The sequence below is a fragment of the Eublepharis macularius genome, chromosome 7, assembly GCF_028583425.1.
Source record: "Eublepharis macularius isolate TG4126 chromosome 7, MPM_Emac_v1.0, whole genome shotgun sequence".
Taxonomy (NCBI): Eukaryota; Metazoa; Chordata; class Lepidosauria; order Squamata; family Eublepharidae; genus Eublepharis; species Eublepharis macularius.
This window is the reverse complement of record NC_072796.1, coordinates 45459093-45475660: the sequence shown is the minus strand read 5'-3', so window position 1 is coordinate 45475660 and position 16568 is coordinate 45459093. Positions and strand designations below refer to the sequence as shown.

General features: G+C 38.0%; 2 protein-coding genes across 5 annotated transcripts in view; one reads left to right on the top strand and one right to left on the bottom strand.

Annotated features, from left to right (window-relative positions):
- Nucleotides 1–4676, top strand: part of DEK (DEK proto-oncogene) — a 28154-nt gene extending 23478 nt beyond the window's left edge. For all 3 annotated transcript variants that reach the window (XM_054984984.1, XM_054984983.1, XM_054984985.1), the window contains 2 exons: nucleotides 1672–1740; nucleotides 3129–4676. In XM_054984984.1, the coding sequence (XP_054840959.1) occupies nucleotides 1672–1740; nucleotides 3129–3140 (81 nt within the window). In that variant the 3' untranslated portion in view covers nucleotides 3141–4676. The remainder of the gene's footprint in view (nucleotides 1–1671; nucleotides 1741–3128) is intronic.
- Nucleotides 4677–6582: 1906 nt separating this feature from the next.
- KDM1B (lysine demethylase 1B) overlaps nucleotides 6583–16568 on the bottom strand; it is a 35529-nt gene continuing 25543 nt past the window's right edge. For both annotated transcript variants that reach the window (XM_054985653.1, XM_054985652.1), the window contains 7 exons: nucleotides 15700–15831; nucleotides 14279–14353; nucleotides 12897–13013; nucleotides 11812–11937; nucleotides 10073–10195; nucleotides 8944–9096; nucleotides 6583–8330 (listed from right to left, as the gene is read on the bottom strand). In XM_054985653.1, coding sequence (XP_054841628.1) covers nucleotides 8247–8330; nucleotides 8944–9096; nucleotides 10073–10195; nucleotides 11812–11937; nucleotides 12897–13013; nucleotides 14279–14353; nucleotides 15700–15831 — 810 coding nt within the window. In that variant the 3' untranslated portion in view covers nucleotides 6583–8246. The remainder of the gene's footprint in view (nucleotides 8331–8943; nucleotides 9097–10072; nucleotides 10196–11811; nucleotides 11938–12896; nucleotides 13014–14278; nucleotides 14354–15699; nucleotides 15832–16568) is intronic.

Here is a 16568-nt window from a genome sequence, read left to right as displayed (position 1 = left end):
TATCGAATTTCATCAGTGACAATGCTAGGAGTGTAGCCTAAATGTTAGGTACTCACTGATTGAGGTAGACTAAATAGTACATAGAAACTTGCATGTTATGTAGTGAAATCTTACACTTACTTGGTAAGCCCACTGTGTTCAATGGGGCTTAGTTTCAAGTAAACTTACATAGAATTACAGCTAGTCATGTGATCTAATATGAACTTGTTCAGTTGATAGTGTTTATGGATTTCATTTATTTATATTCCTCCTTCCTCAAATTAAGGGGGGCTAATAAAACTGCAAGGACACAAACATTATAGATGTCATGTTTTTCTGTTGGTTTGTCGCTAAATAACACCAAACGTTTTTGGTTGTACATGTTTGTTCCACGCAATCAGTGGTTCAAATGTCCCCTTAGCCAATTCAAAGAAAAGACAGACGCAGAGTCCTGTGGAAGAAGCAAGTCTGCTACGTTTATTAAACGTGGAGGAACGCTAGTTACACGGAGAACAAAAGAATCACACATGCACTGCGTTCATCAATCTTACAATAGCTGTGCAAGATACTTTTTGGCTCATTACAATATTGGGGTTCTATTGGCTTAAGCATAGTTATGACCCCTATTGGTTTGTCCAAGGGGCACCTCTAATGACCCGGTGGTCGCGTATTGGAGGAACAATTCTTCCCAGCAACTTAATTACAGTATTTCCCAGTTAGCTTTTACTGAAGGGTTCACTGCTCCCTCGTTTGTCCAGTGTCTAGGGACAGGTGTTCTGATCCTCCCATTTGCAGCTGGCTCCCTTTGTCTATTCTCAATTATTCTTGTGGCTGCATTTAGTATGCGCCCTTCAGGAAAGGGTTTCCCTTATCAGTTTCTAAGCATAGCATCGCATAGCGCATAATGAGTACAGGTGCATTTTCCTTAGCAGCAAGCTTGCTTGGTAAGCATATCTAGTGCCCTGGGTTATCCCTACTGCAGGCAGCAGGTTTGTCCCAGCGCTCCCAGTGTCTAGCATTCATTCATGTGTCTCCAGTGCTGGTTCTTTGCATACTACAATAGTACCTGAGAATAACATAGGATTGCATAGTGATAGGGTAAGATTGCATCGGGATAGTAAAGGCACATAAAATGTTCTAACCTATTAAATCTGTTTCCATCATATTTAATCTTCATTGTGGAATATAATGCATTGAGATAAAGAAAATGAGGAAATATTTGATCAGATGGAATAGAGGAAACTTTTGTTCTGTATCCTATCCAGAGTTTACCAGAAATCTTTAGTAATAACGATTGATAGTGATTGGCAAATGATCAGATATTTGGTTCATATTTGGTGTGACAAAGATGCAGAAAACAAAATACCGATCAACCTAAACATAGATGTCGGAGTCCCTGCCCTCCATTTTCATGCATGTTATGGTTAGGAGCTTTTGTCCAATATCCAAGATAAAGGGGGATACTTCCTTTAAACAACTAGACATTTATTCTCTTGGGCATTCATGTCTGTGCATGTGATGTGGGGAGTAATAAGAGGCATGAACAATCTTGGAGGCCACTAAGTGAAGCATTCAAACAGATACCATAGGCAGTTTTATTAGTTTTGTTTATGTACCTATTCTTTTAGATCGTCAGGAATATATTCTAATTATACTATTTCACTCACTTTCGTATTAACTTGGTTGCTATAGGTATATGAAAACTATCCCAGTTATGACTTGTCTGACAGGAAAGACTTCATCAAAAAGACAGTGGAAGAGGTAAATACTGGCTCAGGGAAATGTGGCATGTGACAGAAGGACTTCATGTTTCAGATGTGTTTTGGATTTTTGATATGTATTTTTGAGTGAATATTAAATGTTTGCTTGAAATGGTTATACAGAAAGCTATTGGTTTAGGAAGGAACTGGTACAGGAGTGGTTAAATGGGTAAACCTGCAGTCAGGCATTTATTTATTTGAAATAATTATATCCCACATATCCTTAGACTAAGGTGGCTAACCATGCAAGAAATCTGCAAGGCTGCAAAATATAAGAGTCCATTAACAAAATAAAAATAATTCGCAAATTAAAACAAATTAAAATTAAAGCCAAATCCACTGAAACAGTTGTCATTCTCCCAAACTCCCTCTGAAATAGAACTGTCTTGCGCAGCTCCTTTCTAAATGTAGTAAATGAAAGCCCCTTTCATGCCCATGCTGTGGTAGGCCATTCCAGAGGACTGCACGTACAGCAGAGAGTGCCCATGACCAACCTGTTGCTGTACGTACAATCCTATGAGGACACCACAAGGAGAGGGCTGGTTAAAGAACATAGTGGGTGGCTAGGAGTATACCAGGAGATGCAGTTCAGTGAGTAGGACTCCTTTTTGAAACTTGGGGAAGTACAAGCAGGGGTGACAGTTTGAGAAAAATTATTGTTCAAAGATAGTATCGTATCAAACAGTTAACAATTTAGAATATATTAGTATATCAGGATAAGATACAGTAAGCTGAAAGAGGTATGCATGAAGAAGCATCTGAGTTAACTTTTTTAAATCAATCTACTTGTGTAGGTTGCTAAACAAATGTTAATAGTAAATACACATTTCAGTAGTTTGTTGAGAATCTTGTTAACCTTCCACGACTATTACCTACATATTGGGCAATTTTGCCCAGTGATTTGTTCCGAAACAGGGCCATCATAGTAAGTAAGTTTGTATTCACAATAAGTTGAAGGGAATATTGTGTTCTCAGAGATGTAGCTTAAAGAAGAGATCAGAATGATGGCTGCAGAAAGGAAAGTAGAGGTACATGTTAGGACAAGGGTCTTTAATACCTATTACTCAGCCCCTGCACATACTAACTTGGAAGTATGGTCCTTTTTGATGTCATGGCAAAAGAGCTTTCAAGTAAGATTTTGTGCAGGATCAGGAACTCATTTATACTATGCTGCAACCTGCACACAGCATGTGCGCTTAATTTGCGTGCCCCTGATGATATTGTGCTCTCGTCCTAAGTATGTTTAGATTGAACACGAGTCCTGTTGATTTCCTTGGAACTTGGTTCCAAATAAGTAGCTAAAATGGCACTCCTAGTAATATGTTTGGGGTAAGGGTGGGTTTATATAGTATGCAAAAGATTAAAAGTGTGAAACATCTTCTCTTATAGCTCATTTCATGATCTGATGGGAAGAAAGTGAAGACTGGAGATTTATTCCCATGGATTTAAATATTTTATAAACACCAGCAAAAATGTTAATTTTTCTGCCCTTTTTCTATAACGTAGTGTTTAGTCAGGGAAGATTATATGGACTTAATGTTCTGAGTGGTAATTAAAATTGCTTTAACTTTTTAAAAATTGTGTTTAATGCCGTTCTTAGGTTTCTGCATGGTGATGATGTTCCCTGCTTTTACTTTGTACATCATGAAATTTATTTCTACATGTAGATCTGGCATAACTGTTGTATTTTTAGTGCATTGTAAAGTAGAGAATTTTTAAAATCAAGTAATATGAAAACTGTTTATCAGCACATATGCATGCAGAGATTGTCAAAATATTGCAGTATTGGGCATTGCATTTATTTTGGATACATATCCAGTGTCTAGATTAGGAATAAATCACATTTCCTGACTACATATGTTCCAAATTATATTGCATGTGTATACATCTGAGAACTGTCAAAGCACAGTAATTGGCAAACAGATGTTATTTTTGTACTTTTAAGACCTTTCCGTTGTATATAAGCTTGATTCAGATTTCTTGACAAAACATTTTAAAAATAAGTGTGTTAGAGACTTTACGACCAATGTCAGTGTTCAAGAATAGGCTGAGATTAATTAGGATGCAACTGTAACTACCATATAAAAGTTTTCTTGCCTTGAAAGGAAATTCTAATTGCACTCATATTTTTTCAGTGTTGAAATTGGTAGTGGGGATTATAGCTGACTTCGTTCTAAATGTTTGACATAACACCCTGTATGCAGAACCTTAATGTATAGGAAAAACATACGGCTTTGACTAAGGTAAATCATAAGCTTCGTTGAAGTGATTAAAATTTAAGATGATCATGTTAAATGGGCATGTAATCCACAGTTCCTGAATCAATGCAGTACAACTAGTAAATAATTCCTGGAAAAACAAGTCCCATTATGTAGAAATACCTTTAGTATGGACCCTTACTATCTTGGTAGCACCAGCTGGACATTTCAGTATTGTTGTCCAGAATGAGGATATGCTATAAATAAGATAAATGCTTGACTGTGTTGCCTGTAGTGTTAACCTAAGTCTGTTTTTATTAAATACTCTTTTTCTAAATTAAAACCTCCCTTCTACAAACATTCACTGAAGTCTCAATCCCCAGATAGTTCCTTCCAACTTTGTTAGTATGAAAAGGTACATAACATGATCATGAATGCCAAACAAATGTGTGTCATAATGTAAAATGTAACCTATCCATGACTGTATTGATTACAAGTACCGCTGGTTTTAAATATTGTAGTAATGTGTAGTTGAGGAATCAAAGCATAGATTGCATTCTGAAAATATTAAGCTAGTTAGTAAGCTGATAGATCTTTACCATTTTTACCACTTTCTGTGCATGCAATTCTTTATATTAAGGCAAATGTAACTAAGTTTTGTATTCAATAAATGTCATTAAGGAAAATGTATATTTTGACATTTTAATACATGTACAGTAAAATTTGATAAAGAATCAAAGGTGCCTGTTGTGTCTCATCTACAAGAAAACATTCAACACTTTCCTTGAAATACAAGATACAAAAATCTCCAAATCCAGAGGTGGCAAAATTTCTAGGTCAAATTATCAGTTATAATACAAACTGTCATCAACCAGGTTCAGATGTGTGGATTGTTAAAAAGTATATTTTGCCCTTAACAGCAAGTGGTCTTTAAAGCAGTTTATAACCCACCTCCAATATTATGTACCAGTAAACAGCATCTCCACAGCAAACCACATCTTGTGTTGAGTTCTGGGCTCATATGCCAGTTTCTAGCGAGAGAACTATATGATGCAGGCAGTATGCATTTCTAGAGCATTCTAGAGTGGCCATTTCCCCCTCTAGCTTACACTTGCTGCAAAGTTTGCTTTTTGTATCTATAGTTTCATACCATTTTTTCCCATACTAGTATATATGGGGTTTATATAAAAGAAGCTGAATTATGTATGTGAACTAGCCCATAAATATCAGTAGCCTTTGAAGGGACCAGGATGTTTTTGTTTGAAGATGTTATAACAGATTGAGTCAATTATTTCAAAATTACACAGAATAAAATTTTTACTTCGTTTTTATGTTACGTTCATTTCATGTCCTTAGTTCTACCAGAATCAAGCTTCAGAACTGGGATTCTGCAGAGCTGTAGTGAGATAAGACAGGTAGTACAAAGACAGGCATAGCAGAATGGAAGATAGCAAGATCATATCTTTTGCTGGTGGAGGGTGAGGTTAGTACCTCATCCTGTTCTACAAGCAGCATGGTGCTGAGGATCTTGCAGGCTCCTGTTTCTGGTGGAAGATAGATTCCTTACACATGCTCTGCCTGTTCCTTTAGCAGGACAGAGCACTGTTCTCCATCTGCCATTTTTAATACGTGGATGCTTGAAAAGGACAAAAATGACCCCTCCCCCCCCAAACCTCTAAAGGGATCTCCGTCATTGTGAGGCTAATCTTGATTGCTACTATCCCAAATCCAAATCCTGAAGACTCAGCCAGACAGTATTGATGTTGAATTCCCTACTGAGCTGTTAGGCTAGGCTAAAATGACTGGTGTGATGGTCCTCTTGGTGGAAAGTCAAGGATCTCATTCTACTGTGGTGGTTTATGTGCACTTTTGCTGTGGTGTGTGTTAGTATGAGGTCACAGCTTCCCACCAGCTGGTGTTTAAAGATGTGGAGAGTTAGTCTGATCAGCCAACATTCCAATTAGTCTCTCTTAGCCAAGGACCACTTGGCTTGAGCGAGGCTATTTGGGCATCTTGGTTCCCTTGTTGGGAACCAGCAATGATCTTTGTGATGATTCATAGAAGCCGTAATGGGAAGTACAGCTGGTTAATGAGAACCCTAGCTATTGTTAGCAATGGGGATGTGAAGGCAGGCTTCTTCTAAGGTCAGTGGCGGCAAGGAAGTCTGATGTAGTACTTGAAACATATGAACGCACATGAAACTGCTTTGTACTAAATCAGATCATTGGTCTATTAAAGTCAGCATTTTCTCCTGGACTGGCAGCACTTCTCAAGGTCTCCTCTTTCTTACCCCCACCCCCTTCCCATAATAATGTCATAACCCTCTTACTAGTATAATGCCCATTTACTGCTTTTGAGATGTTGTAGAGAAATGTTGAAAATACAAAGGAGTCATTCTCTGGTTCTCCAGTTCTAAAATACCCATTTAGGCTTTCAAAAATAAGACTGCTTCCCAGAACTTGCTGTGTAGCAGCTTTTCTTTGAATAAGGATGGTTAATGTAATTCTACTCACCTAAATTTTATTGTCATCCATCAGATTCTCTAGGAGAGGGCAAATTAATCCATATAAAACTTCACACTGAGAAAGGTTTTGGAACCACCACCACCCTTTATTTCAAGAGGGACTAATACCAGCACAACCAAGTGAGCACTTCCAGTTTTATTATGTGGCCATTGAATCAAACAACCTGCACAGTATACATCATGCTTCACAGCCAGAAGATTTTTAATGGTTTCCCACATTATTTACAAGGCCTAAATTGTATATACACAGTAGAAAATGACCATGCTTAGAAAATAACTTCACACTTTTTAATTCCTTGGGATCAAATGTTAAGTGAACCCTCTGACTTTTTCTGAATATTTAAACAAATGTTTAAAAAGTAGTCTCAATCATCTCAGACACACGCTTTTTTCTGGATTAATATTTCTGCTGTATAAGCACTTCTACAAGGCAATTATTTACATATATTTATAGAGCAAATGGTTTCAAATTTATGTAATGAACTTCCATTTTGTCTTCATACCAATTACCACAAAATGCTTACAAGTAATGCCTAATGCCAGGTGCACAAGAGCTTTGCTTCAAAGAGGTTGGTACTAGTCACTTCAGAATGTTCTGAGTGCAAGTCTGTTTTTGAATTCTGATTAAACAAATCTGTGCCTCAGCTAACAGGAGGACTACTATGTTCACAGTACCCATTTCAGAGATGGGCCAGTTAACTGGTCTGGCCAAAAGTTATCACCGTTTTGCTTATTTAAAAATTTAAAGGGAAATAAATAGCATACCACTTGATATTTTCCATTCCTTACGAAATATTTTCCATTACAGTCCAGCTATTAGAAATAATTCAGTAAAATGACAGCATGTCAGCTATAATCATTTAACTTTTCCCCCAATCTTGTCTGTATTGTGATCCCATAAACAAAGTGCTCTGCCAGGCTTTATACACACTTAAATACTTAGATGTCAGCCCTGTTGATTTCAGTGGAAAAGATATAAGCATCTGCTTAATTCTCTCATGGAAATCAGTGAAATTTAAATGTGCTTAACACAGCTGAATGATACTATCTTATTTTACCCTTTCAAAAAAGAGCACAGCTCACCAAAGTCTTTCCCACACAATGCCATCACAACTATACATATAAATGTTTCTACCTACACTGAGCTCAAATGATTTAGATATTTCACTGCACAAAAGGAAATAGTCACAAAATTAATGGTTTTCACTGGTCTATTTACATGATCAGCAAATCTCAAACCCCACACATGGTGTAATATTTCATATGAAAATAAGGGACTGTTTTCTAAGTGACGTTTTATGTATTTTAATTGCCAACACACTGCTATTATGTTTGAAAGCAGCTCCAGAAGTTTGATTTAAAAGGAATTACCTATATTGTTCAAAGCATGATTAGAAGCAGGTGACATCTTTCTTGTAAATCCACCATTTGGCTATGAGTAGTTTAAAAGTCCACCCGCTGCCATTTTTAAAACACTCTCATAATCAAGCACTCTAACATTCCACAATATTTAACCTCAGAGGGACCATAAAGGAAAGTATAGAGGTTTAGGGACTCACATGTTTACTGGCATTGTTTATAAATCAATTAACATCCCATGCTGAGAAAACATGGACCCTAATTGCATCCTCAGGTGGAAAAAATAATGTGGAACAAGAGATGATGAAAGCTGACTCTGGGTACCACTGATGTAAATACCACTTGGGGACGGAATGAGGTATAACCCAGAAAATTCAAATGGAATAAGTAGCTTTTTAAAAATATCTGTAAACAGTTGTTTAGCATTCAAAATGCTGCTATCTTGCTTGCTTCTCGGACGCCACTCAAATATGCTCCTGTAACTGTCTGTGGAAAATGCCTATTGGTGGCCTATTTAAAACAGAAAAAGAGAAAGTAAACTGAAAAATTGTTACATGAAAATATAAATGCATTAGTTGTACACAAAATGCTTCCATAAGCCCACACAAAATTCTCATTTTGAAATTGTCAGAGGTGCACATCAAGTAGACAAAGTCAAAATATTAGTTTAAGTTATTTTTCAGGTCAGAATTATCAGGCATTCTCACAGTGGGGAGAGAATAATTTACACAGTACTATGATTTATTTATGATGAGCACCTAGTTTGTGGAACCCTTGTAGGTGTTCAAGAAAAAAAATGGTTCTTTGTTACAAGGGAGAAAGATCCAGCAATCATCCAGCCTAAGGATCCTCCCTCCAATTTTAGTGGCAAGAAATGTTTTCCTACCCAAAATCCTAAAGATCTGCTACCACTCATGCTAGGTCTACTGGCCCAATTCAATGTAAAACACCTCATTCTTACAGGACTGGACACTTTTTTGAAGCATAGCACCTACTTCTGGTTTTTACTGGCTTTCCATAATACCTCTTTAGATAATGGCTTATCATCAGTTCCAACTATCGCTTGTTTCAGCAAAAATAAAATCCTTTCATACATAATCAGGTACATAATCAAGAGGTTCACCTCGCCAGCAAAGAAGATTGTTCCTTGTATGTCTTCTGCTATGATATCATAAGCTTCACCACTGCCACCTGTCTTTACAAAACTATATGCCATTTGGATCCAAGGGTCTTTGTTCCATCGTGTAACAAAATACTTGACTGGATCTGGCACTTCCTGCATTATAAAAATAAATCACCAAATGTAATTAGTACATTGTTTTAAGTGCTTATTAGCTGCTAGAGAATGTAGAGTAATACTGTTGCTGAAACACAGGAATGTATTACTTTTCACATTAGTTGGGTATTTTATTTATTTATTTTTATTTAAACTATTTACATTTTATCTTCTCCTTAGGCTTAAGGCAGCTAAACCAATGCAAAAGATGTAAGGAAAAGGTCAACACATACAATCCTGCCCACAGGTGACCAAGCACATGCTTTGAAATTGTTCCAGTGCAGTCAATGGTCCACATTAAGCAGCTAAAGGGTTACACAGCTAGTGTTATTGGAGATGGGCATTCAAATGTTCCCAGCTATGTGGAATATATGCCAGGAGATTTTACACACTTGTAGGGTGCAAAGTTTGACAATCCTAATTTTTACAGTCTTGTCTTATTCACCGGAAGTAAAATCATACACATGCTGAGAGATAAAATAGGAGCAGATACTACAGGGGCCTGGAAAAGTTGCTGAAAACAGCCTCCCTATGCCCTTGAAACCTCTCATGCATGCTCTCCCTCCAAATTACAAAGCGGCAAAATCCCATTTCCAAGATTTTCTTTTCTTGACACAGGCAACACTGCTACTACAGAGAGGTAAGTATGTGAAAAGGAAACCCTCTCTCCTACACTTTTGACACAGCAGCAAGCTGGTCATAGAAATAATCAGGACCATGTAACCTAAAGGCTCACAAAATGGAAGGTGCAGTTCCTCTCTCTAGAGATATAACAATTAACAATTCAAACACAGGTGCTCTTTTTACAATGGGAAAGTGACCAGGTGTCCCTTACTAGACTGTCAACAAGAATCCTATGTATTATATTTTTAAAATAGTTCCATAAGGGTATTAAAATACAAATGGCCATGTACATCCTATTGCAAGATTTTCTTTCAAGAGCATTCGTGCTTGTTATTTGAGAAAACAGACCCACCTGTTCCTTAAATAGTTCCCGGAGGATAATCATGCACTGCTGAAGAACCTGCTTATCATCCAAGTTCTTGATAGTTGCCACAGCATCGCCAGTAATGACAGACATTAGAACACAGCATTTACGCTAAAAGCAAAACAGATGCAAGGATAAGGGCAACGACAACATATTGTAGTTCTGTGACCAAAAGCATCCCTCCTCAATAAACCTCTTTTAAACTAATGCTGGCCAATAGAGGTGGGCATGAACTGTGAAAAAAACGAGCCTCGTGGTTCGTGCATTTTCACGAACCACAAACTTCCACAAACTGATGCAAGTTTGAACCAGTTCATGGTTTGTAGTTCGTGGGGTTTAAATGCCCCTTTCTGCGCCACTTTGCAGCGGCACAGAAAGGGGCATTTAAAACGAACCAAACAAACCAGCAGACCAGTTCGGAAGTTCGTGGAAATGAGCTTGCACGAACCACTGGTTCATGGTTCTTTCTGGTTTGTGTTTCCTTTTGTACCCATCTCTACTGGTCAACCTATAAAATGGGAACGATTATGGGCACCTATGTAAACTGTAGATTTATTGGGAAATGCTCATATCCTGTAGCCAGTTTGGTGTAGTGGTCAGTCACAGCTTCTAGGAGCTCTCCACCCATCCACCTCACAAGGTGATTGTTTTAGGGATAATAACATATTTTGTAAACGGCTCTGGAGTGGGCATTAAGTTGTCCTGAAGGGTGGTATATAAATCGAATGTTGTTGTTATTATATACTCTTTGACAGAGTATCCATGTTACCATTTTATTCATTTATACCCCCACTTTCCTCCCCACAGCAGCTTTGGGAATCGAAGCCTACAACATTGTTCTACCTTCCTCCATTTTACTCTGCTCTAAGGCTGGTAAAGTAAATGTGCCAAGCCCAAGGTTACCTATAGAGCTTTCATGTCAGAGTGGGAATTTGAACCTGGGTCTCCCAGACTCCCAGGCACTGTAACCTTATGCCATGCTAGCTTATTAAGAAACTAATTTTAAAAAGTTAGAAATCAAAAGATGCCAGAAATCTAGTCTGTGATAATATACCATTTTATTGATATATGTAGGTATAATATGTTATAATTTACTAGGTTATAACGTTATGAATTGGATAACAATATAAAGGATATTAATAATTTTGAGCATTATAGATATGATAGATATATGTAATAGTGCTATCTAAAGATATGCAATGGTATAGAATATATTAATACAACCCATTCTTAGAATGTAGTATATAGCTATTAATATAGGGGACATATTATATTGTAGGTTATTGGATATTATTGATAGATAGTACTAAAAGATATGGAATGTTAGATAATGGTATTTATCATTAGGTATTATTATTTTATATAAAGTTTAGCTTGGTTAAGGTTTTATTTAAGAGGGAATGGAAAACTGTCGGAAGTCAACGGAAAAGGGGGGAAGGGGGGGTATTACAATATGATGGAAAGTTAACTGTGTATGTTTTTATATTTGTATAATGACCCATCCAATAAAAATTTATTAAAAAAAAAGATGCCAGAAATTAACATCAATCCCATTTTAAATCAGTTGAGCATCTACTTTTGAGAATCCCACAGAGAATTCTTTAAGCTCCAATTGACACTGAAACAAAAACAGGAAGAACATTTTAAAGCATGTACTGTTTCTGATATTTTATATCCAATTTGAAGAACAGGAAAGGCAGGTAGTCAGCCTCCAGTGTGCACAATACCTGTGGGTCCATGTCATAGAAAACACTGAACAGGCCACGTTTGTTGGAACAAGGAGGAATGTGTCCAAAAAAATCAGCTCCTTGAATTTTGCTGTCCCAGAATCTGTAAGGAAACTGCAGTGAAATCTAGACAGAGAGCAGAAATCAGAACCATCAGATACCTGTTGCACTTTACAAACTTCCCTATAAATTACCATGTTTATCGTAAGTAAAAAATTTTTTTGCTGATTCACTATCAAACTAAGCACTATCAAACTTAGTGGGATTAACCTCTAAGTAAACTGACAAAGGATCATTCTCCAAAACCTTCACATATTTAAGAACAATAGTGAAGCAATCCATTTTGAAGCAAGTGAGTCCAAATTCCAGAGGCACGTTTAGTATCTCCAGATGTCTGCAGCGTATATATAGCAAGTTGAGATTAGTTTTGACTTAGAGGAAGCTGATATTGTAGATATGCCCTATAGAAAGATCTTTTTTAAAAAAATTAGGGGTGGGATTTGCATTGCATTGCTTTCTACTATGCAAACTTGCAGATGAACACATCTATACACACACAGTGCAACAGACCTGCCATACTACGTCACAGCTGTTTTATTCCAGACCTTGAAAGCAGGTTGAGGAGAGAAACCATTTTCACACATCTCAGCATAGTGTTAAGCCCACGGAATGAGGGCATCTTCATGGTGTGATTTCTGATGTCATCACACCACGATTCCATTTTCGTGGCGCAATGATGTCAGAAATGAGTTTAGAGCTATGCTGTGAAAATGGCTAGAGTTAGGTTGGGACATGGGAGACCGGGATTCAAATTGACAAATGAAAATGAAAATTGCAGGGGTGGGGGATTGGTATTCAATTATTTAATTCATTTACACCAACCACATCCACTACCAAAGTACTCTTGGTGGCTATTTGGTTATTTATCATGAGCCTTCAAGACGAGGCAGTTACATCCCAAAATAAGCAAAACTGTTATTCTCTCTCTGAGCTTAGAAGCTGCGTTGTTTCTTTGTAAATGGCAGCATATGCTATCCACTGAATCTTACAGAATCACATCCCTGTATCCAAATCTAAACTCTTACCTTCTCTATGACCCCTGCTCCCAAACTATTGATGGCTTTCATTTTCCTTTCTGGCAAAGCTGGGTTAAATTGAATGGCACCTTTCTGAAGTATAGCCAGAGGTATAGCAAGTAAAACCTGGCAAGAAAGAGACAGACCTAATTAAACTGCAGTTAAAGGAGCTCAATATAATCACTGCTCATAGAATTTCTGCTGTTTCATCATTTGAGTCCTAGAAATCTTAGGCCTATGAGCTGCTATTCCAAGATACTAAATTTGGAAGGTAGTCACTGAGTGATTTGGATCGTTATAAGAAAATGTACATTCTCTGCATCTCCTGAAGTTTAGCTGGAATCAAGGCCTGTTTTCCTGCCAATTACAGCTTACAGTGGAAAAGCACGCAGCACAATAGATATCTGAACACTTAGTTGAGAACCAACAGTTGCTGCTGCAACCACATCCCTCCACTTCAGCCCACAGAACTCCTACTGCTTTCTCTGGCATTCTGCTCTAGGATACCTGCTATTTTATTTTAGACTTCAGCCCTCCACCTCGTAACCATGTGGCCAGAGCTCAGACCATAACAGAATCCTTAGCATTAATGGACGATGTATCAAAAATTCAGTAAGGCCTGCAGCTCAAAGTAGCTGCTGCTTTGCAAACAGAAGGTTTCAGGTTCACCCTCTGGCATCTCCACTTGAAAGATCTTGGGCCTAGGAGTTCAGAAAGACCTTTCTCTGCCAGAAATTCCTTAGAGCTGCTCCCAGACAAACAATGTTTACTTAGGTAGACTATCAATCTGACTCAGGTGAGCTTGGGCTCTTGTCTTTTCTCCAAATCTCTCTGCAGGATCTCTCCCAGCAGTTCCATGTAGATATTGAATTGGGTGGAAGACTAGAGGAAAACCTGCAGAACCTCAAATGCCAAAGCATAGATTGTACAGTAGTTTTCCCAACACCACTTTCTGGAACCCACCAGAGCCACTCCAAACCTCTGCCCCCTAGTGCTATCAAAAGCTACTGAGCAGTGATGGTGAACCAATAGGAATGAACAGCTGGCCTGATAAAGGTCATCTGGCAGGAATGTGTCAGTCTCACAAATACGTTGGAAACCAGATAAGAAAAAAATCCATATAGTCAGGCATCATCCGGAAACCCATGGAGCTGAGCTGTCAAAACTTGCTTGAGCACCCTGCTCCCCAAAAGATCAATCTAATATGAGGTGAAGGTTGTTCAAAATGATGAGTCCAAAGATAGTTTTTCTTTAAGTAAAGGTCTTATCACTGATTCCTTCAAATATTTCTAAGGAATGGACCCCCTCTTGTAATGACGTAGCTGTATCACCCTTTAACTGTGCTTCCTGGAAATGTATGTCTGTAGTAGAAAAGAAATGAGAAATGTTACCTTTTGGGCGGTCCACTGAGTCCCATCTGTTGCAGTCACTTGGACCTCTTCTCTTGAATAGTCAATACTACGGACCTGTTTTAAAAAGAGAAGCAGGAAACTGCAATCATGAAATGAGTTTTTGTGTAATACTAACACATCAATATATGGGGTTTATTTTTGTAATTGATATTTTTATTTCCTCCATTTCAGCTTTCTGTAATGGCACACATGCACACACCCTGAATGCACACGAGTAAAGAATGGAAGCCCAAGCCTTCCCCTGATGTTGCTCTCTCCTTGCACTGGTAGTGTTTCTGTTCTCTCTTCACGGATCAGGTCACTATGTGAATGACTAGAGGAGGATACAGACAATATTTCAATCATGTGCAGCATGCATTGTAGTTCCAGAAAAAAACTGCTCTGGCTTACCCAAACTCACAGAATTGCTTACAGAATAAATTCTAATTAAAATATATTGTAACCCAGTTAGAGCATGGAGTCTAGGAATGTATAAAAATTCTGGTGTGAATAATAGTTATGGTGGTGGTGGCAGACAAGACTGGTTCCAGTGCCACCTCTTCCAGAGAAAACCTAGTGAGAGATAACAGAATGCTGGGACTTGGGACAGTTGAGAACAGCAGTTAGGAAAAGAGATGAGATAGTCTGATGAGAAGGATTATATGAGCTTGTGAAGGGAGCAGCCTGAATACAGCGGACCTCTACGATTATTTACTGCTGGGATGAACTGGGATCAAAAGTTCAAGTTCCAGAAACAACATATCTCTGTGTTTGAGTTATCTAAATATTGCTGAAGTTATAAATAAAGTTTAACTCCTTTTTCTGTTTAAATCCTGGTGACTGGAGGTCTAGTGTCTCAGGGAAAGTAAAACAAACACACACCAATCTTTCTGGCTATGGCCAATGTATCTAATCTAAATGGCGGTAGCGTATGAAGGAAAGAAATACTGAGTTCCTTGACTCCAATAGCCCTAGGCATTCAGCTAGGTGAGTGGTAGTGAATTGAGGGAACTGACTGCCTGTCTGGTGAAGTCCCTGTGAAGAAGAGAGAGGGGATTGTGTCTCTGGACTCGTGTCAGGGCTCTCTGCTTGATAATTAGGGAATGGACAGGTGCTGTACTGTAATTTGAGACTGCCCTGAACTGCCTGTGAGACCCATAACCTGAAAAGGGAGGTTTATAGTGGGTCAGTTTGTAATGGAGTCATGATGAGAGGAAGATGAGGAGGATGAATTCCAAAGTAAAAACTATTAGCTAGACATCACAGGAAAGAACTTCAGAAAATTCAAGCAGTTAAGTTCCACCTGCATTATGTCTCAAGCAAAGCAAGCCAAACCAAACACTAGTGAGAGATGAAATACTGCTGTACTGTACTGAAAAGCAAATAACAGATGGCTACTTTTCCACTGTCTTCATACTTACTGGGACTTTTAACCGAATGTCCAAGCCTTCTGCCATTTTTTCCATTATGGTAGAGTACCCTGAGCTTAAAAGAGTGTGATCACCAGCGAACTGAGCAAAGAATTCATTGTGATCCCAGGAGCGTGCAGAAACCTGTAGGGACAGCATAATTTTTTCCACAATTAGTCAGTCAATCTTTATTACGGTCATAGACCACACAATAATAGCATACAACCCAGTCATAGTAAGTCATATTATTTACAAATCTATTCACTAAAATTTCAGGGTACAGAGTCTTAAATATTTAAAACCTTAAAACCTGAGTGCCTAAGACCAAATGATTAAATATTAAAATCCTTAACATTATAAAATATTTAAATATTTCCCCCTGTAAAATACTTCCTAATCCGTATGGCTTGCACAGCAAAATTTGCCACCTTTAATGTAATTTCATGGTCCTTATTGGCTAAAAGCTTATCTAGATAGAATCTGTCATTTCTACCTGGGAATCGATTACAAATTGGAGTTATGAAGATTGCCCTAATATTTTGATAAAGTTCACACTCGAAGAGTACGTGTCCCCTAGTTTCTATCTTTCCAGCCCCACATATACATACTCTTTTCTCGAGTGGTTGTTTTGCATATCTGCCCTCCATGACCGCTGATGGTAACGTGTCCATTCTGAGGAGGGTAACTGCTCTTCTATAATCTGCTTTATCCAAGTTTTGTAAGTAAGGCATCATTATCACTTGGTTTAGGCTATCTATTCCCGGGAAATACCCTTTGACTTGACTCAAGTCGTTCTGCCTTTCAATATCCAGGATTCTTTGTTTCACAAAGGGTTTGACCATGTCATGTTCCATATTCATCAAAAACTGTTTGGAAAGACC